The sequence below is a fragment of the Lampetra fluviatilis genome, chromosome 39, assembly GCF_964198595.1.
Source record: "Lampetra fluviatilis chromosome 39, kcLamFluv1.1, whole genome shotgun sequence".
In the NCBI taxonomy this organism is placed as follows: domain Eukaryota; kingdom Metazoa; phylum Chordata; class Hyperoartia; order Petromyzontiformes; family Petromyzontidae; genus Lampetra; species Lampetra fluviatilis.
In genome coordinates, this window is record NC_136313.1 from 1,679,253 (window position 1) to 1,704,058 (window position 24,806).

The 24,806-nt window shown below is 54.6% G+C and overlaps 1 protein-coding gene across 1 annotated transcript in view; it reads right to left on the bottom strand.

Annotated features, from left to right (window-relative positions):
* Positions 1-922: 922 nt before the first annotated feature.
* LOC144945843 (synaptic vesicle glycoprotein 2C-like) overlaps positions 923-24,806 on the bottom strand; it is a 35,912-nt gene continuing 12,028 nt past the window's right edge. Inside the window, exons 2-14 of the mRNA XM_078874405.1 lie at positions 19,237-19,970; positions 18,042-18,282; positions 16,168-16,348; positions 15,560-15,711; positions 13,542-13,675; positions 9,051-9,140; positions 7,588-7,698; positions 5,947-6,035; positions 5,348-5,512; positions 4,287-4,420; positions 2,965-3,168; positions 1,653-1,812; positions 923-1,184 (exon numbers count right to left, since the gene is read on the bottom strand). Coding sequence (XP_078730531.1) covers positions 1,001-1,184; positions 1,653-1,812; positions 2,965-3,168; positions 4,287-4,420; positions 5,348-5,512; positions 5,947-6,035; positions 7,588-7,698; positions 9,051-9,140; positions 13,542-13,675; positions 15,560-15,711; positions 16,168-16,348; positions 18,042-18,282; positions 19,237-19,596 — 2,205 coding nt within the window. The 5' untranslated portion in view covers positions 19,597-19,970 and the 3' untranslated portion in view covers positions 923-1,000. The remainder of the gene's footprint in view (positions 1,185-1,652; positions 1,813-2,964; positions 3,169-4,286; positions 4,421-5,347; positions 5,513-5,946; positions 6,036-7,587; positions 7,699-9,050; positions 9,141-13,541; positions 13,676-15,559; positions 15,712-16,167; positions 16,349-18,041; positions 18,283-19,236; positions 19,971-24,806) is intronic.

The following is a 24,806-nucleotide window of genomic DNA, read 5'->3' on the forward strand; positions in this document are numbered from 1 at the left end:
CGGAGGGCTCTCTGTAGCTCCCTCTAGCGGATGCCCTTTCCGCAGCAGTGCCGTGAGCAAGGGGATGCACCTCCACCACCTATGACAAACGCCGTACGTGCACACACACACACACACATATATATATACCCCGCTGCCTCTTTGCATTCGTGTGGGCATTTTGTGATCGAACCAAAATAACCGTAGTCATAATTTGGAGCAGCAGCGCGTCGTCAGGGCGAATACAGAGGTGGGCGCCGAGTGCTGAACATCACCGACAAAAATGCAATTTCACGCTTGTGTTGGCTAACGCACACACAACACGCTAGCGGGGCGCATTTGCAACTCTTTTAAGATTTCTTCCCCCCCCCTTCCGCTGCCCCCCCCCCCCTTATCGACAACGTGCGAAGAGCAACAGCGGAGCGAATCAATGTCTCGCTCGGGGTTGTCCAGCATCAGACGCAGCCTCTCTCTGCGCTCCACGGCGAGGCTGGCAGCGTCTCGGGGGGAGCGGGGGAGGGGGGAGGGGCTGAGCCCCCTCTATAAATTGTGACAGTCAAGTCAAGAACTGTTGGTATTGCCTCTCCTCGTATCAAACACAGGGGGCGAGAGTGAGAGCAGAACGCACGGTGGTCACAAGCGGATCACCACCACCCCGACCACGGACTACCCTGTAGGTGTGGCAGCTCTCCCCGGGTGAACGCAGCACCGGCCACCAAGTGGGCACCAGTCTGCCACAAGGGGAGCGACGTTGCCGGTTGGTCTCACCAATTCAGCAACTCTGTGAGCAATTGACCAAATTTTGGCAAATCGTATTCATTCAATCGTTGTGTTTAGCATCGAACGTTTGTTTGACACTGACTGTGTCATGCACCTCCTTCCCGCCCCCGCCAAGTTATCATAAGCCCCCCACCCCTACCGCCCCCCCCCCCCCGCCCCGTCACACAAGATCACGCTGCAGGTTTGCGTCTGAGCGATCGCCCGCCCGCTCCCTGCTCTCGCCTCCCGCGGGTCGTCGGCTTCACATGAGGACCTGGTTCCGCGTGTCGGGCAGCCGCAGCGAGACGAGGCCGCCGGCCACGAGCACGCTGGACGCCAGCAGGATGGGGATGGCCTTGGTGATGGAGACGAGCGAGCCGAAGATCAGGTTCCCCATCACCGTGGCCGCCTTGCAGAGCGCGTTCAGGAAGCCGAACCCCGTGGCCCTGACCGTGGCGCAGACACAAGCGCGGAAGCAACGACAAGAGCAGGTGAGGTGTGCTGGCCCAGGTGCGCTGTATGCGCCGGGTGATACGGGCTTGAAGGCGAGCCGTGCCTGCCAGCCGTTTCTGGTGGCCTAGGTGTGCCGCGCAAGGATGACAACGTCACGCCGGCGACGGTGGAGGAGTCATGAGAACGAGTGAGGAGCGGTGAGAGAGGGAACTAACTCAATTCGAGTGGCGAACGAGCGAAGCGAAGAGAAGCAGAGGGATACAGCGGAAGGGGCGGCAGGCGACATCGCAGAGTTCGAAGCTCGCGAACGGACATGAGCAGCTGAGGCAAGGAAGGAGTGGAGGGTTAGAATGGAGGGAGGGGGGGGGGGAGGGCCTTGTCCCAGCGGTGGGGAGTTTCAGGGCAACAACGTCAACGGCGTCGCCTGTGGGTCGCGAGACGACGCGCCGATGGCGGGCCACCTGCGGTCGGTGGGGAAGAGCTCCACGGTGAGGACGTCGAGCGAGTTCCAAGCGGAGATGGTGAGGCCGTTGTAGAGGCACAGCATGCCGATCATGGTCGCCTCGCTGTTGCCGAACCACAGCAGGAAGCAGCTGATCCCCGACAGCACCATGGAGCCGCCTGGCACACGGGGCAACGAAGTGAGAGCCGGGTGATCCTCTAGGCACATTTTACTCTAGCGGGCACTGCCGTCCCCTGTAACCTGGTTCTGTTTTTCTACTTTGTTGGAAACGGTACACTCACACACACAAACCCCCCAATGTTTACGTAACGATAATAATGTCAACTTATAATGTGCACAGGATTCGCTCTCTCTCTCTCGTAGAGAGAGAACGACGCAGAGGAGCGAGGAAGAACCACAGACAAGCCACGCAATGATCCGGCACCAACACTTGCCCAAGATCTTCAGTCCTCTATATATTTGAACAATTTTTATTGTAATAATACGCCTTTTGGCGTCATCTGGTCCAACACCAATGGAGACTAGGTCTTTTGGCGTCATTTGGTCCAACACCAATGGAGACTAGGCTCTAAGAAAAGCTGTCTCGGGTGTGGACCAATCAACTTCAAGGACAGTGCATATCATTATCAGAGTTGTTTATTTTTCTTTGCATTTTGACTGCTTGTGTTGTGGTTATTGTAAACATGATCCCTTGTATAAAGGTGTCAGTTTTTGTACCAGTTGAAAGGGTAAAAACCTATTACTATATTTTGACACTGGTAAAGGAGGTCTCATAGTGTACTATTTTTTTTTATTTTACCAGGTAAGGCCCACTGAGCTATATAGCCAGAGAGACACGCAAACTCCAAATACACAGCAGGCGTCAGGGTCGGGTTCGAACCCATGACCTCCTGTATACCAGGCGAGGTAGTTAACATCTCGCCACCATGGCACACCATATGAAGGTGTTATCGACCAATTCACGAGTGTTCCCATGTGGGCCTAAAACCGGAGCACCTGGAGAAAACCCACACAAATGCGAGGGGGAAACGCTCTATCCCATACCGACTTGGAACATTTCTGCAGCGCTGCTTGCTTCTGGGTATGGGCAACCTCGTCGACACTGACGGGAAGGGAGTTTCCCGACATTCGCGCGGTAATCCGCCAACCCTCGCCCCCCCCCCCCCCCCCGACGCAGTGCCAGAGCACGTGCCACATGCCACGTGCATAGCCACCACCATCAGCCCCCCCCCCCGCCCTCCACGACGACCTCCGCGTTGAGGACACGCGGTGCGGGTGAACCCTGCAGTGGTGGCGGCTGGAGGCGCTACCCAGCATGTTGAGGCGGCCGATCTTGTCCATGAGCAGCGCGGAGACGATGTTGCCCGGCAGCACGGCGAGGGTGCCCAGGAAGGTGACGAAGTAGACCCAGTAGGCGCTGTAGTCGCTGCTGAAGTCGATGTGGCAGCCCTTCTTGTTGTGGAGGAACGTGCTGTTGATCAGCCGGCTGTTCACGAACTTGAAGTCGTAGAGATCTAAGGCAGCACAGGCACCGGACGGTAATAATAGTTATTATAATGCAGTCTAAATAGTATTCTCATCAGCAAGTCACTCTGAATGCGCCTGATCTCATCAGAGCTCTGAATATTATTCATAATAAAGTTTTTTGGGTTAGATCGCGTTATTTATAAATGTGTCGTAACCCTCCACCACCCGACACGGCTAATCAGCAATTCGCCATTCTGGCAAATTGCCCGATGATGCTGGATTTAATTACCAGCGAAACGTCGTACTGAAAAAACTGTAAATGTTGTGGATTCACGCTTCAACACACCGGTGGGCTAAAGTAGTGAACTATTTGTTTTTTGTCAGCGTGACACTTGTTTGTTGATTGGCCGTGTCGGGTGGTGGAGGGTTACGACACATTTATAAATAACGCGATCTAACCCAAAAACGTTGATCATGAATAATAAAGCGACGACGTATTCGCGAAACGACATAAAACGGGGAGACGTACGTCGGAGTATAACTGTACTTGGATGAGGATAACAGGTACGGGGGCATTCCTCTTCTGCGAGTGGCTGATCGTGATGAAGAGCAACGACATTCACTTTTCCACACCGAGGTGGTGGGGCGAGATGGTTGTGTCAGGAGTAATGGAGTGTTGCATTGCTGCTGCGATGGCACCTCTTCGAAATTTGCGAATGGAGCACCGCTGTTTTGCAGCGTGCTCTGCGGTTCCGTTCTGGGCGACCCCCGGCAGAGGTCGCAAACGGGTTTTGATTCCTTACCCGTACCCGGCCGCACCAGGGTCGCAAACGGGTACCCGTACCCGGCCGTACCCGTACCCTACCCTTACCCGGCCGGGAACGGGTAGGGTACGGGTATCGGGTACCTGATTGCGACCTCTGGGATGAAGCCATGTTGCAGGCGCGGGTGGGTTGATTCTAGGAACTTGAATTGTGAGAAGAGGCAAGACGTTGGGAAATGAGTGACAAACATTTACTCACCAGTGACTCACGGCCTACCCGTACCCGGCCGCACCAGGGTCGCAAACGGGTACCCGTACCCGGCCGGGTACGGGTAGCCGGGTATCGGGTAGGGTACGGGTATCGGGTACCCGGTTGCGACCTCTGACCCCCGGGGACTCTACCTGTGTTGTAAAACGTGGTGCCGATGAAGGTGCAGTTCTTGAAAAACGTGTTCGTGGAGGTGATGTCATCGAAGTCGCAGTTCTTGAAGAGGGAATTCTCGAAGATGACGTGCTTGAACTTGATTTTGACGAACCTGCGAGGCGGAACGAGTCGCTCATGGCAAAAAAACGCACCGAGGGTTCGAAATCGAAGCGCCGAGCACGTGTGTCGGAGGCTTGAGAGGAGTGGTAGGGGGGGTGAAGGGGCTGAGTTGCCTAGGCAACAGTGGCCCGGGGCAACCGAGCATCTTAATGAGCGCTCTCAGCAGGGTGAGACTCCAGCATCGTTCCCGCACTAAGCGGACAATCGCTGCCTCCAGTGGCCAACGTATTAACAGGCGATCAGGGCAGCATCCACCGACAGAATCCATCCACAGCATTCACCTGCAGCATTCACCTGCAGCATTCACCTGCAGCATTCACCTACAGCATTCACCTACAACATCCATCTACAGCATACACATCCAGCAACCACCTGCATCGTACACATACAGTGCCCACCTACGGCAATTCACATACAGCGAACATCTATAGCATTCGCTTCCAGCAGAGGGGCAGCCACTGTGAGTGATCGACAACAACAACCGCTATTCACCACTAAGTGGCGGCGACATCACTACGGCGCTTGTGCCAGGCTAGGTGCACTTTACGGCCACGTTAAGTGTCGCACGCCCGCTGGCAGGACGTCATGGGAGAGACCCAGGTGCCATGGGTTGACTCAGATGACTGGCCGATGCACCACCTGCGCCCCCTACTGTGCCAACTTTCTGTATTTTAGCCGCCCGCGCTCCGCTCGTTGTTGTGAGCGTCGCTCCTCTCCCCTCCGCGGTTACTGGAGGGCGACTGCATCCAACTGCCCAGTAGCGTCCTTCACGAGCCTCCTCCACAAAGGCCGATCTTCACACCGCTGGTACCGGTCTTCGGCGAGACCACTCAGCTCCCCCATGCACACACACACACACGTGGCCAACACACACACACTTACAAGGATGTACTCCCCACGCACGCAAGCACGTGCTCACCGGTCGTTGATGTACTCCCCGTCGCGGTGAACCTGATTCTCCAGCGTGAAGTTGAAGGTCTGGTCGGTGACCCGCTCCTTGTCGAACTCCTTCAGGTGCGACGCGTAGTTGTCGGCCTGCAGCTGCTTGATCATCTCGGGGAACCACACGCTCAGCCCGTAGTACCTGGTGCGGGGCAAAGTGGGCAGCGTGTCCTCGGGGTGTGCGCGCGATACCAGGGCCCCTCAATCTCTCCGCAAGCACGTTTCGTTGTTGTAGAGACTCATCATCATCATCGGTGGTAGCAGCCACGGCGGCGAGATGTTAACTACCTAGCCTCATGTACAGGAGGTTGGGAGTTCGGTCCCGACGCTGACGCCTGTATATTTGGAGTTGGCGTGTCTCTCTCTCTCCCCATGTTTGCGTGGATTTTTCTCCGGGTCCTCCGGTTTTTCCTTCCATGTTTAGAATCAACGTACGTTCAGAGTATTTGGCGTCTAGAAATTTCCACACGACGATAAGCCGCTTCGCCGAGCTATTATTTGTGAAAAAGATCTGTGTAGCTCGATGGGCCTTGCCTGGTAAAATAGAAAGAAACAGAATAGAAGTGGAATTCTCACCCAAACGACAGCAGGAGCCACACGGCGACGAGCTGCATCATCGTCCGCTTCAGCTGCGGCTCGAAGCACTGCTTCAGCGTGCGCCAAATCTGTGCGGGGGGGCGGGGGCCAAACGTCGGACATCGCGCCGAGTAACGCGCGCGCAACAGCACAGCCGCGGAAATACTCTGCCGTCGTATATAGATATATTTTATCATCGTCCGATGAGTCAGGGTTTAATCGATGGCGAAAGCAGGGCTCGGCAGCCTGCAGCTACGGAGCCGCATTTATTTGTTTATTTTTTATGTTTTATTTATCTGAGCCTCACGGCGGCACCCCGGGGTACCATAGTAGCCCGGCTCTCACGTATTGTCCGTGATGCGGTAATTTTTAGTCTGTTGATGGTCGGCGATGCGGCAATCGACTCATCTCGACGAGCTGTGCACGATGCACTATGGTGCATACCGCGAGCGTTCAGGGTTTCAGCGCAATCGTCCTCGCTGCGTTTCGACATTGCGGAGTGTGGCACTGATTTCGGATTGATTGGTACCCCAGTCGCGGAGTGAAGTACACCCCTGGAAACAAAGTGTCCCAGAAATTAAATATTTAATTGCCTCGGCCATTTTGTATAATTTGGTACCCCAGGGTACCGCCATAAGCATCATCTATTTATATTTTTTTATTGGCCATATCAGACATTAGTACGTCTAATCGGCGTAATCATTGGTGTCACTGCAGGTCAAGGGCTCAGTCCCGACACGGCGTGCGGCGAAGTTAGGAGATACCCCGTGTGTGTGTGAGCTCGGTGAAGGCCTGAAGACCAGAATCGGTGATATCGCCAACAATGTGTTGAGGGAGGCAGCGTTCCATATCCGCACAGCCAAGTGAAGAAAAGAGCTTTTGTCCTGGGAGCAATGTTCTGGCAACAGCGATTTAACGCCTGCTTCGTGACGCTATTTATTAAGGGCCACTTTTCGTATTCACTGCATGTATTGTGCGGCTCTGGAATAATGAGTTTTTTACCGAATTCGAACACAAGTGGCTTATTATTCAGTTGCCGACCCGCTGGCCTATAGAGTCAGATAGCCCGGCTCTACTCGGAGTTGTTGCTGCTGCTGCTGCTGCAGTGCATGGTGACGCGGCCCCACAGTAAGCAAGCTCCATCGCTCGTTTGCAGAGGTTGACGGTTCGAAGTACAACGGCCGCCCCGATTAATACGGCGGCGGGGCTTCGGCGGTGGTGTTGTATTGACCACGAAAGTACACGCCGTCTGCTTCATGGCGGATGTCAGAAGACCCTGTGACCTCATTTGCAAGAGTCCAGCCATTGTGTGCCGTCGTCGTGGTCCGAATTAGAAAAATTACTTGATTTGTATGACATACGGTGATCGTAGCAGCCTCCTATCGTTAAAACGTGTCAGGACCCTTATGAAAAACAGTCTTGGGACTTTCCCGTGTAAACAAACGGACTGATGATAACCACACAAAAACAACAATAGCAACAACAGCTGACATTCGCCATTGAAGTGGACGGCCACGTCCCTACGGCGCTTGCGCCAGGCTTGGTGGACTTTGAGGACACGCAAGGTGTCGAAGGCTCGCCGAGAGGAGGTCACCGAGGACAGACCCGGAGGTCACGGCGGGGCGACCGCGTGCGACTCACGGCCTTGAGCTGCGAGAGGACGCGCGCGATCCAGCGGCGGTACCAGATGGCCGTGCTCGTCTCGATCTCCACCATCTCGTCCTGCTGCTTCAGCATCTTGATCTGGGTCACCTGCACCACGAGAGCGTGCGCACGCTGCTGAGAGGCACGCATCCGTGCGCGCAGCCACCACGCACGCGCAGCCTCGGCCACGTGCTCGCAGCCTCGGCCACGTGCCTGCACGCAAACGACCGGAGGCAAGCGGCTCCCAGGAGGCGCATGAGACGAGTTTCCACCGCACGACGATCGTACGGCTACCGACTGGGCGCTGATCGGACTGCCCTTGCGCCGCTGCGCATTCAAAGGCTCCGTTGACGGCACGATCGGCATTCCTGTCGATCGTGCCACGTGCCTGGGGTTGTGCGGGCAACCGCGGCGCCTACAGCGGTGCCGCTAAGCAGGTTCGAGAGCACGGATAGTGCCCGTGGGGAATCTGTGCCACGTGGCGGTCAGCAGAGGGCAGTGTAAAAAGACACGTATGGTACCGTCTGTGCTTCCCTGCGTTTACCAACCAGCACTGACCAGCAGTGGATGGACAAAAGGGCTGTGCATGAGGTTGTATTTAATTGGAGGCTGTGTTCCCCTCCGAGCGCTGTGAGCTCGGCGCGCGCGCGCACTCTCCCCTTCTCATGACTAACGCTTGCCGCGACGTCACTAAATGAGCGTTCGCACGATGTAGCCCTCGGTGAACTAAAAATAAACACCGGGACGGTACATGGTACAAATATTTACAGGCCCCCCCCCCACCTCCCCCTCGGCATCGTGCATCACCAGCGACGACCGATAAATTGATTTTGAGCTAAACGAATGAAAAAAGATGAGGCTGCTGCGACCCCGCCGTGACCCCCATTAGCGGGACGAGGCGAGCGGCCGCTCTGGCAAAGTGACCGCCGCACGAAGCGCGGGGGGAGGGGTGGTGGTGCGCCCTCGTGCAGCGGGGGATGCGCTGTAATTTGACACACTGAATCCGAATTATATAAACTGCTGCACGTCAATTAATCAAGGCCCATACGTGGAGTAATTAGGTAACCGTCGGACGGAATTGCGCGGCGCTTTCAGATGCGGCTCTGCGGCCGTCTGGAACGCTCTTCCTTCTGATATTAGAAAGCCACGGGAGCTGTGCACTTTTAAATAACCTAATTGAAAACGCATTTCTTTGGAACTGGCTGCGCTGGGCGCGTGCATCGGACAACGGTTGCGTAGTGGCTGGGCGCGATGCGACCCGAGTTCGGTTACCTGAACCGCTCCTGGGCCTCCCCTGGGTCGACTCAGCCTCAAATGAGTACTTGGCACGATGGGTAAACGTCGCCAATAGGGAGGCAAAAGGTAGCCGGGCTGCGGTTCTGGCCACCCAACCACTTCGTGTGCCATGCCGGCCTCAAATCGGTCCTCGCCGACAGCACTTGGGGGTGGGGGTCACTTACGGTGAAGACCTTCTCAGGCTGCTTCTTGGCCCTCATGTTGGTGTCGTGGACTTGCTTGAGCACCATCCAGGCCTCGTCGTGCCTGCCCATCTGGAACGCACGCACACGGCGCCGCAGTGACACACCGGCATCATGGCAGTCTACGCGATTGATTGCCTAGGCCCTAGAGGGTTGGGGCAATGCAGTGGTTTCTGTTTCAAGAGGTGACACCTCTGCCGATGAGGCTCAGAAAATCAAAAGCGGTCCACGGTTTGCTTGCTTTGACAAATGCTGCTGGGTAAACATGGTCGAGAAGGGCCTTATTAGGCCCGTCGGACCGAATCATGTGTGTTTTTTAGGAGGAGAGAACCCTTTGCTCTGCACCGGAAAATAAGAGACAGCTGAAATGTTCATGCTCTTTTCACAAACCTCCTGTACTCGGAGCACTAAAAGTAATACGCTTTGTTACGTCGTAAAATGGCAAGATAATATGTACCGTGATTATTTTTTTACGTTCTCTAGGATTCAAAGAATATTCTGGTAAAATAATGAACGTGTGTCAGTCTTCTGTATTTGTTACTCCGACCTCTTCGGTGTCGCCGTCTATGATATATCTCCCGAACTTGTTCCACCCCTTAAATTCAGTACTTATTTGTTACACGGAAAACTCCGTTTGGCCAGCTAACCCAGCTAGTTTCGGTGGCAACGGCCAACGACATCCACTACCAACAGTTATCGTTGGGGTGGAGAGGAACCCAGCCAGCAGCCAGCCAGCAAGCTCTAGGCATAGATTATGGATGTTGAACTTTCGATTTAAAGCTTTCGTGACTGCAGGGATTCATCTTCTTGGTTCTATTCAGTAAAGTCACGTAGAAGGGAAGTAATAAAATAATAAAAATAAAACATAATCAAATAATTCTCACGACGTTTCGGCCACAACGCAAGCAGCCGTCCTCAGGTGAAAACCAGGTCTGTCGAGGTGACAGCGTCTGAATTCAGACCTGGTTTTCACCTGAGGACGGCTGCTTGCGTTGTGGCCGAAACGTCGTGAGAATTATTTTATTATGTTTTATTTTTTATTATTTTATTACTTCCCTTCTACGTGACTTTACCGAAAGAACCAAGAAGATGTTGAACTTCTTTCGCACCATACGTAGTCAACAGCGCTAAACCGGAGGTGTGATAGTGGATGTGATTTCTGTGGTGAAACTGTCTTTAAAGTTGTTTATTACTCCCCCACAATCCACATTGACAGAGGATCATAAATTCCGCGCAAATTAAATCTCTGCCGGGTGAATAACCGTAACCTGCACAGAGGTCAAAGTAAATCCGAAGAGGTCACCAATCCCACTGATGGCAGCTCGCCCCCAACCATCCGTGTTTTGGCTTTTGTAATTTCGGCAAATGAGACGCTAATAATCCTGGTCTCTTGCGTTTTCGCCTGGTCACACGAAATCAACTTGGGATGTTCAAACTGGCTTTTAGATCTTCCCCTGGTTACGTATTCAACAAGTCCGGCAAGGACCACGCTTACAGCCTCATCTTCGCCGTCAGGGACGCCCGCATTCGCGAGATGTTAACTCCCTTGCCTGGTATGCAGAAGATCGTGGGTTCGATTCCGACCCTGACGCCTGTATATTTGGAGTTTGCATGTCTCTCTCCCCGTGGTCGCGTGGATTTTTCTCTGGGTCCTCCGGTTTATCCCTCTACATTTAGAAAAATGAGTTTAGATTATTTGGCTGCTATACATTGCCACATGATGAGTCACTTCGTTGAGCTATCATTTGTGGCCAGGTCGCTTCTGAAAAAGTGCTACATAGCTCAGTGGGCCTTAGCTGGTAAAATAAAAAAATAGTTTTCAATAAAATATAGTTTTATAGTTTTGGATTGGCTCTTCACCTTGGCTCACCGACCTCTGGGTGCCACGATTTATAATATTAACCCACCATCCTCCTCCTGCACCCTGCTCGCTGATCTCATCGAGGAGCATGAACCATCATCACGCAAACTCCGGTCATCCTCGCAGCAGCGGATTTTGACTAACCGTCGAACAAAGATGGCCGCCGCATTGCATGCTTTCAGATACACTTCTGCGTCCGTCTCGAATGCTCTTCCGTCCGATATTAGGAAGCAACTGGAGCTTTACACTTTGAAATCTAGATTGAAAACTCATTTCCTTAGAACTGCTTTTTTGTGTTCAATTTCTTGTCCTTCCCCCCGCACCTCCGATTTCCACGGTTGGCTACGTACGGTTCGAAAGAAGTTCAACATACGTACATACATGTCCATTTCACCCACGGGAACAGCGGGTGTTCAAAGCAATTTGGAACAACCTTTACGCGTAGCAAACAATAATGACTGCAACATTTAGAGCTAAATCAATAATTGTTAAAAGGCTTGAACGTGGCACTGCCGAGGCAAACACGTAATTATTTGCAACATCAATTTCCTGAGCAGCCCTGAAAAGAGCGGAACACTAAGAGGAGAGGGAACAGGAGAGTGGATTACTGATTGTGAGGTTTTAACCCCTTGCGCGCTCGAGGCTCCTGCAACACACAAGCTGCAGTGAGAAGCTCAATATTTGCAACAAATTCAGGTTGTTCCGTCGTAAATGTCCGCATGCCGTCCATCTCATGATTGAAATAATTTTATATTCATCGTTATAATTCATTACAAACAGCGAGCGACGACCGGCACGGTTGAGGTCATAAGTTCAAATCCGAATCCGAGTTTCAGCCGCGTCAAATCGGTGACCAGACTACAACAACAACAACAAAAAGTCCAATAATGTTCAATTTGGTTCTGCACGTTACTGAGCTAAATTATGTCTCTGAGAATTAAAACGATTGGTTCGACTGTCAGGCGACGATCACTTCTCTCCGGAGCAGCGTGCGTGCGTGGGGACATGCATCGCCTCCCCAGTTGTGGACCACTCGTCTGTTCTGTGGTACCCGCTTCTGTGAGGGCTTTCTCCAACACAAGGCGCTGCACCAGTCTGGATTGTTCATCTCTCGACAAAACACGGATTACACGATTCAAATAAAATCTTACGGGACAAGCTAAAGAATACAATGAGTAAGTAACAGACGCTATTTTCTTACATTTGGCACTTAACCCTTTCCTGTTACGATGACATACGTGCACGTTCTGATGACGTACGTACATACGTGTACGTCATCAAAACGGAACCAGAAGAAAAACTAATAGACAACACGTTTATTGGTACCGAGGCTCCCACAAGGCCATGCGGGAGGACGTGTGCCACAGTTTTGCGCCAGCTATCGTAGAGCTCGATAATGTCGCTACCGTTCTCTGCGGTAAGTACAACGTCTTAAAAAATCGTGCTACGCCTCTCTAAATAAATGTAACGCTGAGCCGCTTACACGTTCCGAGATTCAGCGGTGAACGGGGCACCCACACACTCACCCTGCAACTTGCATGCGTCTCGGAATGGCGGGAAATTGTTAAAGGGGGAGAGAGCGAGAGGGGGCAAGTGTCTATTTGTGATGCGGCAGCGCCACGTCGTTCCCCATCCAAGGGCGATTGATTGCCCAATTAACCGTGATCGCCTGGCAGGACCCCGGACTGACTCGCCCATCCACAAATTGTGTCGCGTAAATTGAACCGTTGTCTGAGACCCTTTACCGCCCCTCCCCCCCCGCCGACAGGCTCCAATCGATGAGCAGGAGTGGCAGAGCGCCCCCGCAACACCGATTTGTCCAACAAAGCTGAAGCGGTGGCCAGCCGCGGGGGCAGCAGCTGAGGCACACTGCGCCAACACCGCCGAGATTCCCCGAGGTCGCAACGCGCTTTCATCTGCCGGTGTAAAATAAACGATTTCTTAGCCCGATTACCGGGGACCCACGGGCTTAAATAGGGACCACTGACTTACTTCACTACCCATAGACTCACATAGAGACCCATTGAGTTACATAGCTACCCATAGACCTATATAGAGACCCAAAGACTCACATAGAGACCCACTGAGATACATAGAGACCCACTGACTTACATCACTACCCATAGACTCACATAGAGACCCATTGAGTTACATAACTACCCATGGACTTACATAGAGACCCACAGACTCACGTAGAGACCCACTGAGATACATAGAGACCCACTGACTTACATCGCTACCCATAGACTCACATAGAGACCCATTGAGTTACATAACTACCCATGGACTTACATAGAGACCCAAAGACTCACATAGAGACCCAATGAGATACATAGCTACCCACAGACTTAGATAGAAGCTGATAGACTTGGTCCTCAGTGAGTAAAGCGTTATCTCGACCCTGGTGTAAAGGATCAAAATGCCACTCGAAGGATTTCTCAGAAGTGCCTTGAAAATTATCTCTTAGCTGGGCCGCACGCTCCAGGGACCACACGTGCTGCCCCTGTGTAAGTGCCGGCGTGGGGGGCATCATCACGGCGCAGTGAGAGTAAAAATACAGAAGACAAAGAAACGATCGTGGTGGGGGGGGGGGAGTGGGGATGGGGCGCCACCTCGAGCAGGTATCGCGGGCTCTCGGGCATGAAGGTGAGCGCCACGACGGAGGAGACGGCGGGCAGCGCGCACACGATGACGAACACGCGCCAGCTGTGGAACTGGTAGGCGGAGCCCATGCTGAAGCTCCAGCCTGCACGCACGCACACACGCACCACACGCGCACCAGGCATGCACCACGCACACGCACCACGCACACGCACCACACGCGCACCAGGCACGCACCACACACGCACCAGGCACACACGCACGCACCACACATGCACCACGCACGCGCAGACGCACGCGACGTACGTGCACATAACAACAACAATAACCACGGCGCTTGTGCCAGGCTATGTGCACCTTGAGGCCACGTGAAGTGTTGAAGGTTAGCCGCTGGCAGGCGGTTGATGGGACAGACCCTGGTAACCACGCGAGTGCTGCCCACTGTCTCCGAACACCGTTGCCCTTTCTCAATGTCCACCTTTTGTGCGAATGCCACGATTCAACCTTTAATTCACTGACTACACCGCCCCTCATCCTAATCCCCGCTTTGTGCCCCAACAATGCCACCAGATCCGAGACCATTGGACTTTCTCCCGGCTGCGGATGAGAACGCCCAGCGGATCAGTTTACGGCGGCTCCTTTCACTAAACCCGGCCGCGTCCATCACCGCCGGTTTTACACACGGAGGGACGTTCTAACGGCGCACACGCGAACAACAACAACAAAAACCACCCCCACGCGGAAGACGCTTTATCGACTGCACTCTACCGTCAAGCCGCTCGGCCCTTGGCCAAAGAGAACTTCAGCGGAGCTCCAGCCAGCATGCGCCTATCGCTCACTCTCTACATTTGCACTCCCTTTACTCTCCCCTCCTGCGTCGCCCTCTCCCGACTCTCTCTTCTACCCCGGGCCGTGCAAAGCGGCGGCGCACGCGGGCGCGCGGGCTTGAACGTAAGAAATCGATGGCGTATAATCACATCCGCGGAGCAGACGGGAAAATCCATACGGCCGGTAATTGTGTTCCGTCGGTGTTCCGCAGTGTTTAGGGACAAGCCGAAAGTAAATAAAGGGGGCGCTCTTTAGGACCAGGTGGATTCAATTAGAGCTCCTGAGCGCCACGACACCTCGGCCGAGCGCTTTTTTCACAACCGGGCGAGGGGGCTTCACGGCAGGGAATGCGGAGCTGCGCAGACCGCGCACACGTTGGCTGGAGTGCGCGCGCACCTGTTTAGGACTGTGCGCGCGTTATGTGGATGGGGCTGTGCGCGTGTCGGGGGTGGGGGCAGGGCGCGGGCGGGTAGCCCTAGAGGCGAGGGCACCGCGCTGCGGAACCTGGCGGCCCCCAAAATCTGATTCCGGCCATGGCCAATATCAATAGCAAAGCATTCGGCACCGGTCCTCGGTCTTCCCTAGCCTTAAGCGAGCACCTTGCTGGCCACACCACCCACTTCCATGCGCCGCGCGAGGCCTTCACAGGCGCTCGCTAACAGCACTTGCCCCCAACAGTTTAACACGTGGCGGGAGGCTTCTGCGACCAAAATTATCCATGGGAGGTTTTTTGGGGGTTAGATCGCGTAAATATAAACGTGTCATTAAACCCGCCACCACCCGACACAGCCAATTAGTAAGGTTTGTCACGTAAACACAAAATATGCCAATTCGTTACTAGTACAGCACACCGGTGTGTTGGAGAGTAAATCCACAACATTTACAATTCGTTTCGCCAGTAATGAAAACTAGCATCATACCGGGGATCTTTGTCCCCCCGTGGAGAGAGACGGCATAGCGGTTTGTGCACTGCATTATAAACCCTGCCACCTGGGTTTTAATCCCAGCCACAAATGTGTCAGCTATATGGGAGGGGGGAGGGGGGCGGTGAGGGGGGGACTTTGACTTCGTTATCTACACGCATGCGTGTTGAACTTATTTCGCATCCTACGTAGCCAACCGTGCCAGTCGGAGGCAACTGAGCTTGAGGAGATCTGCGCAACGCGTTGGACAGGTGGTGCTGTGCGCCGGCGTGCGTTACCGTAGTGCGGGATGATGGCCCAGGCCATGGCCGACGCGTAGATGCCTCCGATCATGCCGAACATGCACAGCCAGCTCAGGTGCTCGCCCCGCTTCTCGCGCGATAGGAACTCCGCAAAGTACGAGAAGACGACCGGAGCCGTCCCGCCGATCCTGGTGGGGCGCAGCGAGCCAACAGACGCGCACGCTCGACACGGCGCGCCGACACACAACGGCCGCTCCAGTCGCGTGGCGTTGCACGGCAATCGGGGCCACGATTAAGGCAAGCCCCCCCCCCCGGCCCCGTTATATGTGCCCGTCCCTGTCCCCGTGTTGTTTCCAGTGAACGCGAGCGGAGAGCGAGGGGGGAGCGAGCGGGGAGTGAGCGGTGAGAGAGCGGAGAGCGAGGGGGGAGTGAGCGGGGAGCGAGCGGAGAGCGAGGGGGGAGCGAGGGGGGAGGGAGCGGGGAGCGAGCGGGGAGCGGAGAGCGAGGGGGGAGCGAGGGGGGAGCGAGCGGGGAGCGAGCGGGGAGCGAGCGGAGAGCGAGCGGGGAGCGAGCGGGGAGCGAGCGGGGAGTGAGCGGAGAGCGCGCGGGGAGCGAGGGGGGAGCGAGCGGGGAGCGAGCGGTACCCGATGCCCGACAGGAAGCGGCAGAAGAGGAAGGCGCCGTATCCCTGCACGAAGGACGAGAGGCAGGTGAAGAAGCCGTTGAAGGAGAGCGAGATGAGGAGGCACTGCCGGCGGCCGATCTTGTCGGCCAGGCCGCCCCAGAACACGGCGCCCAGCATCATCCCCACATACACGAATCCGCCTGGTGCACGCACGCACACACACACACGCAAGACAAAAACTAAGACAAAGATCCACCGTGTAGCTTTAACAGACTCTTGGGATAAGTGCTGTGAAGGCCAACACGGCACACAAAGCGGGTAGGTGGTCAGCTCCACGCCCGGCCGCCTTTGTCTCTCCAGTCGCGATGTTTACACACCGCGGCAGGTGCTCAGTTGAAGGCTGAGTCGAGCTAGGGGAGGCCCAAGACCGGTTCCAATAATATAATTGTCACTGGTGCCGGCCATGAGCGGGCATCGAACTCGGGTGGCCGGGTTCGTAGCGCAGTGCATTGTGTAAGGTAGCCGCCGCTCTCCTTACACATGCGTACACGTGCGCGCACCGTAATGGATTTCATGCAATACAGCCAAAAGTGATTAAGACATCTCCATCAATTGGCGTACACTTGAGAACCCGGTTTATTCCCAGGAGGGCGACACGTGGCATTCGGCCCGGAATCTCAGCTTTGCCAGCTCAGCCCTCTGAGCTCGCCCGAGCCTCTCGGTTACCTCGAGAGCGTTCCATCGATGCCCCCCCCCACCTGCCCCGCCCCCTCCACCGAGGCTACGTGCGTCCCCCGTCGCGTGAATCATCCGTCCGACGTCGCGTGAATTCCCACTCGGTCAACACTGTGGCACCGTGCAATTACAAAGCCCCCGAGCCATTGTTTAAAACGACGGAGGATCGTTTCAAAGCTGCCCGCGCCTTTTTGATCCCGACATAATGCGTGACTGATTAGCGATTAACGCACCCCCCCCCCCCCGCCCCCATTATTATAAATCAGAAATTCCAGACGTTATAATTGTTCGCGCTCGTCGCAGCCCGGCAATTAAAAGCGGCCTGCCGGTGAGTGACGTGTAAATTGCACGATGATGAGAGAGGGGGCACGCGGCACCCCGGGGCGAAGGTGTCGTGGTGGTGGTGGTGGTGGCGGTGGTGGCGGTGGTGGCGGTGGTGGTGGTGGCGGTGGTGGTGGCGGTGGTGGATGTTGCCACACGGCACAGCCGAAGAGAAAGACTTCAACACCATCGCTGTCAAACCCGTACGGTTTACCCCGTATTCTTGTGCAGGGAAATTGAGTTTTCAGGTCCATACGGCGTACAGCCGTTTCAATGCGGGCGAACCATTTTATTGTCTCGTTGTTTGTGTTTCTCCCCTGTGATGGGACTTTGTAGGATGAACGTTGAGATTTGTAAGGGGGCACGGGGTGACCAGTAAGGTCTGAATTGATCTATAATAAGGCAGGGCACTGATAAGGGGTTGACAGGTATACAACACGCGTGTTACAATGTATATGTCACGTGCAAAGGTTTTCATCAAGCTGACAGCTGCGAGATAATAGTAGTAAAGAATAAAACAATTTTTTTTTTTTAATCAAATCGTTACCCTGAATCGTGACAATTTAACAACTGGGCAGGTGAGGGCAGGACACGGTAAATCGCTGCTGCCGTAGTCTGTAGCTGCGTGGCTGCATCGCAGCAGTGGAGCACTTTCCCAGGGCCGCACATCTGTGTGTGGAGGGCACGTGGGGGGTGGGGGGCGGGGGGTGGGGGGCGCCCAGAAAGGGCCAAAATTGACGACCTCAACGGAAGCCTTCACCTGTCATACTGCCTCGCTCCTCTAACAACAACAACAACAACAAAAACACCTTTCCGGCGGGTTCTACGCTCACTCACCGAGCCATCCCTTGTTCTGGCTCGAGAGGCACATGTCCTTCTCGGCGCTGGGCAGGACGAAGCCCACGACGAACATCTCAACGCCGTCAGCCATGAGCGCCAGGCCCAGCGTGAAGAAGAGGCTCCACTGGAACTTGCCGTGGGCGCACTCCTGCAGGATGAGCTCGTACTGCTGCGACAGCTCCTCGCGGTCGCTCCGCCTGCCCGCCTCCGTGTCCCAAGACGCGCTCTTGCTCGGCTCCTGCACGCGTATGCCGACAAGGGGGCAACCGTGCTCCACAGATGAGAAGGGGCTTTGTGGGAAGTAAGAGGACGCTGTATTTGAGTGTGTGTTGTGTGTGTGTGCGGTGGTAAGCGCGCTGCGCTTACGAACCCGGTGACCCGAGTTCGATTCCCGCTCATGGCCAACACCAGTGACGATTATTTTAACCAGTCCTGCCCCCCCCCTCCTAGGTCGACTCAGCCTCAAATGAGTACCTGGTGCGGTGTGTAAAACATCGGCACTAGGGAGACAAAGGCGGCCGGGTGTGGTGTTGGCCACCCACCCCCTCGTGTGCCGCACTTGCCCCAACAGTCTGTTCAGGCTATACGGGGGATCTTTGTCTTGTGCACATAAAGACGAAGACACCCTTACAACCTATACACGTCTTTTGGGGCAAGGGCCAGAATGGCACACAAGGGGGTGGGTGGCTAACACCACGCCCAGTCGCCTTTGTCTCCCTAGTGCCGATGCTTACACACTGCACCAGGTACCCATTTAAGGCTGAGTTAACCTAAGAGCGACCCAGGACCTTTATAAATATATGAAATTGATGATAGCCGTGGTCTGGAGTCAAACTTGCGTAATGGGTTTTCAGTGCAGTTTACTAACCAAAGACAAAGACCCCCCGTATAGCCTTAGCAGACTTGTAGGAGCAAGTGCTGTTCGTGAGTAGCAACTTTTGTCTCCCGCGTGGCGATGTTCACTACCCACCGCACCGGATGCTTTGTGTGTGAAAGCCCCTTTAGCCGAGGTGGGGGTGATTCACCATTAACTTTTTTACTTCACCAGGTAAGGCCCACTGAGCTATCCAGCTCTTTTTTTCAGAAGCGACCTGGCCACAAATGACGGCTCAACCAAGTGGCGGGGGTGAAAAAACCGGAGGATCCGGAGAAAAAAAAAACTCCACTCCATCAGCGCCCGCGACTTCGCTACCGTGGCGTGGGCGACCTTGACCCCGTCGGAGGCTCCCTGGTACTCCCCCTCGTATCCCTCCACATCCGCCTCATCGTCGTGCCCCTCCGTGGCATCGCTCGATCCCTCCTCGTTGCTGTCCCCCCTCGCGCCGGGAGGAGGCGGCCGCCCGTCGCTGCGCGCGTCCCTGGCGTCCGCCCTCCAGTCCTCGTCCTCGTCGTCGTCCTCGTCGCCCGTGAAGCGCGAGTACGAGCGCCGCGTGTACTGGTCCTGGATCTGGTCGGAGCCGCGGCCGACCTTCTTCGCCGCCTGCCGCTTCACCTCGCGTGCGATGTCGCGCGCCCCCTGCAGGAACGCGGGACGGTCCCTCGCCTCCTCCATGACGAGCCCCTCCGTGCCCGAGGCCTTCGTTACTTCGACGGATCGAGATGGGGTTTTTTTTTTCTTCCGATGCTTTCGCTAACGGGTCTAAACGAAGGCTTGGCCGAGATTCCAGTTGATCTGCCGCCGCAATTGAGTTTCAAGCCGCCGGTAAAGTTACGTGAATTTTGTCGACCGAGCGGTGGTTCTGAGGCTGATTTTCCCGAGCGTCGCTCGCTAAAACCTTCGTGGGATATTAGGCAGCGACCGTTGTGGTGAGGGCGATCGCTTCGTCACCAAAACAGCGGTGGCTTGGGTTGCGATGCCTGGGCCGGGCTCATGCCTCCCCGGCGGCGATCCGATGCTCTCTCGCAATCCAGAGGGGCGCTCACTCCCTGAAAGAGAGGAGGCAAAAGACAAAAAAGACAAAACAATCCCACCACCGTCACGAACAATTTGCCCGCCATGCATCCACGCTTAGCAGATAACTCGGCCTCCCGCGGGGCACCGCAATGTGACGTCGGAGCGAAGTATGGGAGGGGGGTCGAACCGCTCCCCCGGGTTCCGGCTGTAAATTAAAATCAGCGACGCAGGGGGCAGCGCGGAGACCCGACGAGCTCGGCTGCTCCGGACATTGTGCCGCTCCTACTTGGGGAGGGGGGTGAGATGGGGTTGGGGGGGGGATGAGTGAGGGCAGTGCGGAGCAAGTGAAACCCCACGCCGCCGATGGGCAGCATAGGCGGCCAAATTACGCGGCTGGCGGCTCAGCGAGCTGCAGCCGACGCTGGGAATGCGAGCGGTCGCCACGCACGCTCATGACTTGAGGGTGGGGGGGGGGGGGTCTTCACGTTCACTAGAGGCAATGGTCGTTACGCGATTACCACTGCCGGTCTCGCTGAAAAACATGAAAACGGCCACAGCACCGGCCCTTGTTTGGTTATCTCGCTTGGCCATGAGTAATCACTCTCGTAGGGAGAGAGAGAGGATGACTCAGAGGCGAGGCGAGGAACGACAGACGAGCAGGAAGGCAGCCAACGCAATGAGCCGGTGCCAACAACTGCCCAAGCTCTGCGGCCCTCTCTCTATGAAGGTGTTATTAAACTAGTCAATGAATGTTTACATTTCAGAGGAAACCGGAGCATTTAGTGAAAACCCACACAGTCGCGGGGGAAATATTATAGTTCATACGGACGGAGCGGGTGGAATCGACATTTATTTCGCTGTACCGCATTCTCCTGGCAAGCTAGGGTACGGCGCCTCCTCGAAGCCCACGGGAAGGGAATGTCGCGTGTGGTCCACAAATAATGTCAGCGGGTAAATGAAATTAATAATTTCAATGACAATTTAAAAATGTGCTAACTACAGGAAAGTAGATTTTTTTTTATTCTTTGCAAAAGAACATTATCCCCCCCCACCCCCCCCCCGCATCTTGATAATTGCAAAAACGTTTCCAGACAGCAGGAAGCCATCACCTCGCAGCCGGCGGAGAGCGTCGGGGCGTGCGTGAGAGAGAGCACGACGCAGCGTGCATGCCAATGTTCGGTTTCCACGGCGATGATGAACGTGGTTAAACGCCACATTCATCACCAAAAAAAAAGGTTCAGCGCCGTTCCATTATCACGCGAACGTTTGCTCTCATCACGGAGTGAGAGACTGGGTTCGTTTGTTTTCAACGCCAGCGTGAAATCTGTCAGAGCTGAGTCTCGTACAGATTTGTTTGATAAACCGTGTATTTTTTTTTAACGCGTGTGTCTGTTTATTTTGTTGTCCCCCCGCCCCGCACCTCCAATTCGCGTGGTTGACTACGTACAGTGCGAAAGAAGTTAAACGTAGACACGTACTATCGTTAGACATTGCGACAATGTAGTCACGACAGGCTTGAAGGTGTCCTCTGTCAGCCGGATGGAAAAGGGTGCACGACACACATTGACGTTGAACTCACGCGGTGATCTGATCCGGAGAAAAAAAAATCACTTACAAATCATAACAGCGAACACAATCAAAGAAATAACAACACACACACTCACAAAGACAAAGATTCCTCGCATAGCCTCAAACAGACTGTTGGGGGCAAGTACTGTTCGCGAGTAGCAGCAGCACCTACGAAGGCCGGCACGGCACACGAAGGGGGTGGGTGACCAGCTTGCCGCAGCGCTCGCACTGTGGTCACCCGTGAGACACCGCAAGAGCGAACTTCAATCGCCGCGCGAGGAGACGGTCGAAGCCGCCTTGGGGGCCGTGGCGCGGGGCCGCGTCATCACCGCGTGCACTTTCAGCACCGCGGACAGCGGCGCCGCGGTGCTTCTTGGGGCGGCCACGTGTCAGCATCCGCTCGCACGCGGCAGCAGCAGCAGCAGCCCAAACGTTGACAACTGATGACGCAGATTACACTGGTCAACACACTTTTTCTGGCATAAGGTATGCCAACGGGTTTAAGGTAATTTTGGGGTGCCGATTCCAAATCTGGCATCAGTTTTTGTCTATCACATCGGGTTTTTGAGATATCAAATATTGTATTTTCAATAAAAACTGCAGAAGAAAAATGTTAAATAAATGTGGATATCTACATAAAATGATATTATAAACACACTATCCTAAAAATACAGCACCATATTTTAACACAAAAGCAGTCACTGACTCGCAAAAACTTGCAATCATAAGTGACAGAGTTAATTTCGCGTAAAATCAATGAAAATATGGTATACCGATAGCATAAAAATGAGACGTGATAGAGCAAATCTGAGATCAGATTTGGAATCAGCACCCTGAAATTAGTCTAAAACAGCTGCAAAAGTCCAGGTCTGAAAAAAATGTGTTTTTGTTGTTGACCAGTGTTATTACTATTTTGGGTTTTTTTCCCCCGTGGCTATTGCGGGGAGGGGGGGGTGAGGCCGCCTGTTTGTCGCGAGCGTAAATTTCACCAACCGAACCGACCGCGGCTCACTCCTCGCCGCCGCCAAGCAGAGAGGGAGACTTTCCCTTCGTTTACCTGCCCTCTTTGGCGATTCTCACACCGCCGTCTCGCCGACGACCGACCCTGCGGCCCAGCGCGCGGGGTGGGTGGGTGAGGGGGGGGGTCCCGAGGGTCGCGGCGAGCACGTTGAGTCCTCGCCAAGACGCCACTCGGACACGGCGGTGGAATCAACGGCGGTGAAATCAACGGCGGTGAAATCAACGGCGGTGGAATCAACGGCGGTGAAATCAACGGCGGTGAAATCAACGGCGGTGAAATCAACGGCGGTGAAATCAACGGCGGTGGAATCAACGGCGGTGAAATCAACGGCGGTGGAATCAACGGCGGTGAAATCAACGGCGGTGGAATCAACGGCGGTGAAATCAACGGCGGTGGAATCAACGGCGGTGAAATCAACGGCGGTGAAATCAACGGCGGTGGAATCAACGGCGGTGAAATCAACGGCGGTGGAATCAACGGCGGTGAAATCAACGGCGGTGGAATCAACGGCGGTGAAATCAACGGCGGTGAAATCAACGGCGGTGGAATCAACGGCGGTGAAATCAACGGCGGTGAACGGCGGTGAAATCAACGGCGGTGAAATCAACGGCGGTGAACGGCGGTGAAATCAACGGCGGTGAAATCAACGGCGGTGAAATCAACGGTGGTGAAATCAACGGTGGGGAAATCAACGGTGGGGAAATCAACGGTGGTGAAATCAACGGTGGTGAAATCAACGGTGGGGAAATCAACGGTGGTGAAATCAACGGTGGTGAAATCAACGGCGGTGAAATCAACGGTGGGGAAATCAACGGTGGTGAAATCAACGGCGGTGAAATCAACGGTGGGGAAATCAACGGCGGGGAAATCAACGGTGGGGAAATCAACGGCGGTGGAATCAACGGCGGGGAAATCAACGGCGGTGAAATCAACGGTGGGGAAATCAACGGCGGTGGAATCAACGGTGGTGAAATCAACGGTGGTGGAATCAACGGTGGGGAAATCAACGGTGGTGAAATCAACGGTGGGGAAATCAACGGCGGTGGAATCAACGGTGGTGAAATCAACGGCGGGGAAATCAACGGCGGTGGAATCAACGGTGGTGAAATCAACGGCGGGGAAATCAACGGTGGTGAAATCAACGGTGGTGAAATCAACGGCGGGGAAATCAACGGTGGTGAAATCAACGGTGGTGAAATCAACGGTGGGGAAATCAACGGCGGTGAAATCAACGGTGGGGAAATCAACGGTGGTGAAATCAACGGTGGGGAAATCAACGGCGGTGGAATCAACGGTGGTGAAATCAACGGCGGGGAAATCAACGGTGGTGAAATCAACGGTGGTGAAATCAACGGCGGGGAAATCAACGGTGGTGAAATCAACGGTGGGGAAATCAACGGTGGTGAAATCAACGGTGGTGAAATCAACGGCGGGGAAATCAACGGTGGTGAAATCAACGGTGGTGAAATCAACGGCGGGGAAATCAACGGTGGTGAAATCAACGGCGGTGGAATCAACGGCGGTGAAATCAACGGTGGGGAAATCAACGGCGGTGGAATCAACGGCGGTGAAATCAACGGCGGGGAAATCAACGGTGGGGAAATCAACGGCGGTGGAATCAACGGCGGTGAAATCAACGGCGGGGAAATCAACGGTGGTGAAATCAACGGTGGTGAAATCAACGGCGGTGAAATCAACGGCGGTGAAATCAACGGTGGGGAAATCAACGGTGGTGAAATCAACGGTGGTGAAATCAACGGTGGTGAAATCAACGGTGGTGAAATCAACGGTGGTGAAATCAACGGTGGTGAAATCAACGGTGGTGAAATCAACGGTGGTGAAATCAACGGCGGTGGAATCAACGGTGGGGAAATCAACGGTGGGGAAATCAACGGTGGTGAAATCAACGGTGGTGAAATCAACGGTGGTGAAATCAACGGCGGTGGAATCAACGGTGGTGAAATCAACGGTGGTGAAATCAACGGTGGTGAAATCAACGGTGGTGAAATCAACGGCGGTGGAATCAACGGTGGTGAAATCAACGGTGGTGAAATCAACGGCGGTGGAATCAACGGTGGTGAAATCAACGGTGGTGAAATCAACGGTGGTGAAATCAACGGTGGTGAAATCAACGGTGGTGAAATCAACGGCGGTGGAATCAACGGTGGGGAAATCAACGGCGGTGAAATCAACGGTGGTGAAATCAACGGCGGTGGAATCAACGGTGGGGAAATCAACGGTGGGGAAATCAACGGTGGTGAAATCAACGGTGGTGAAA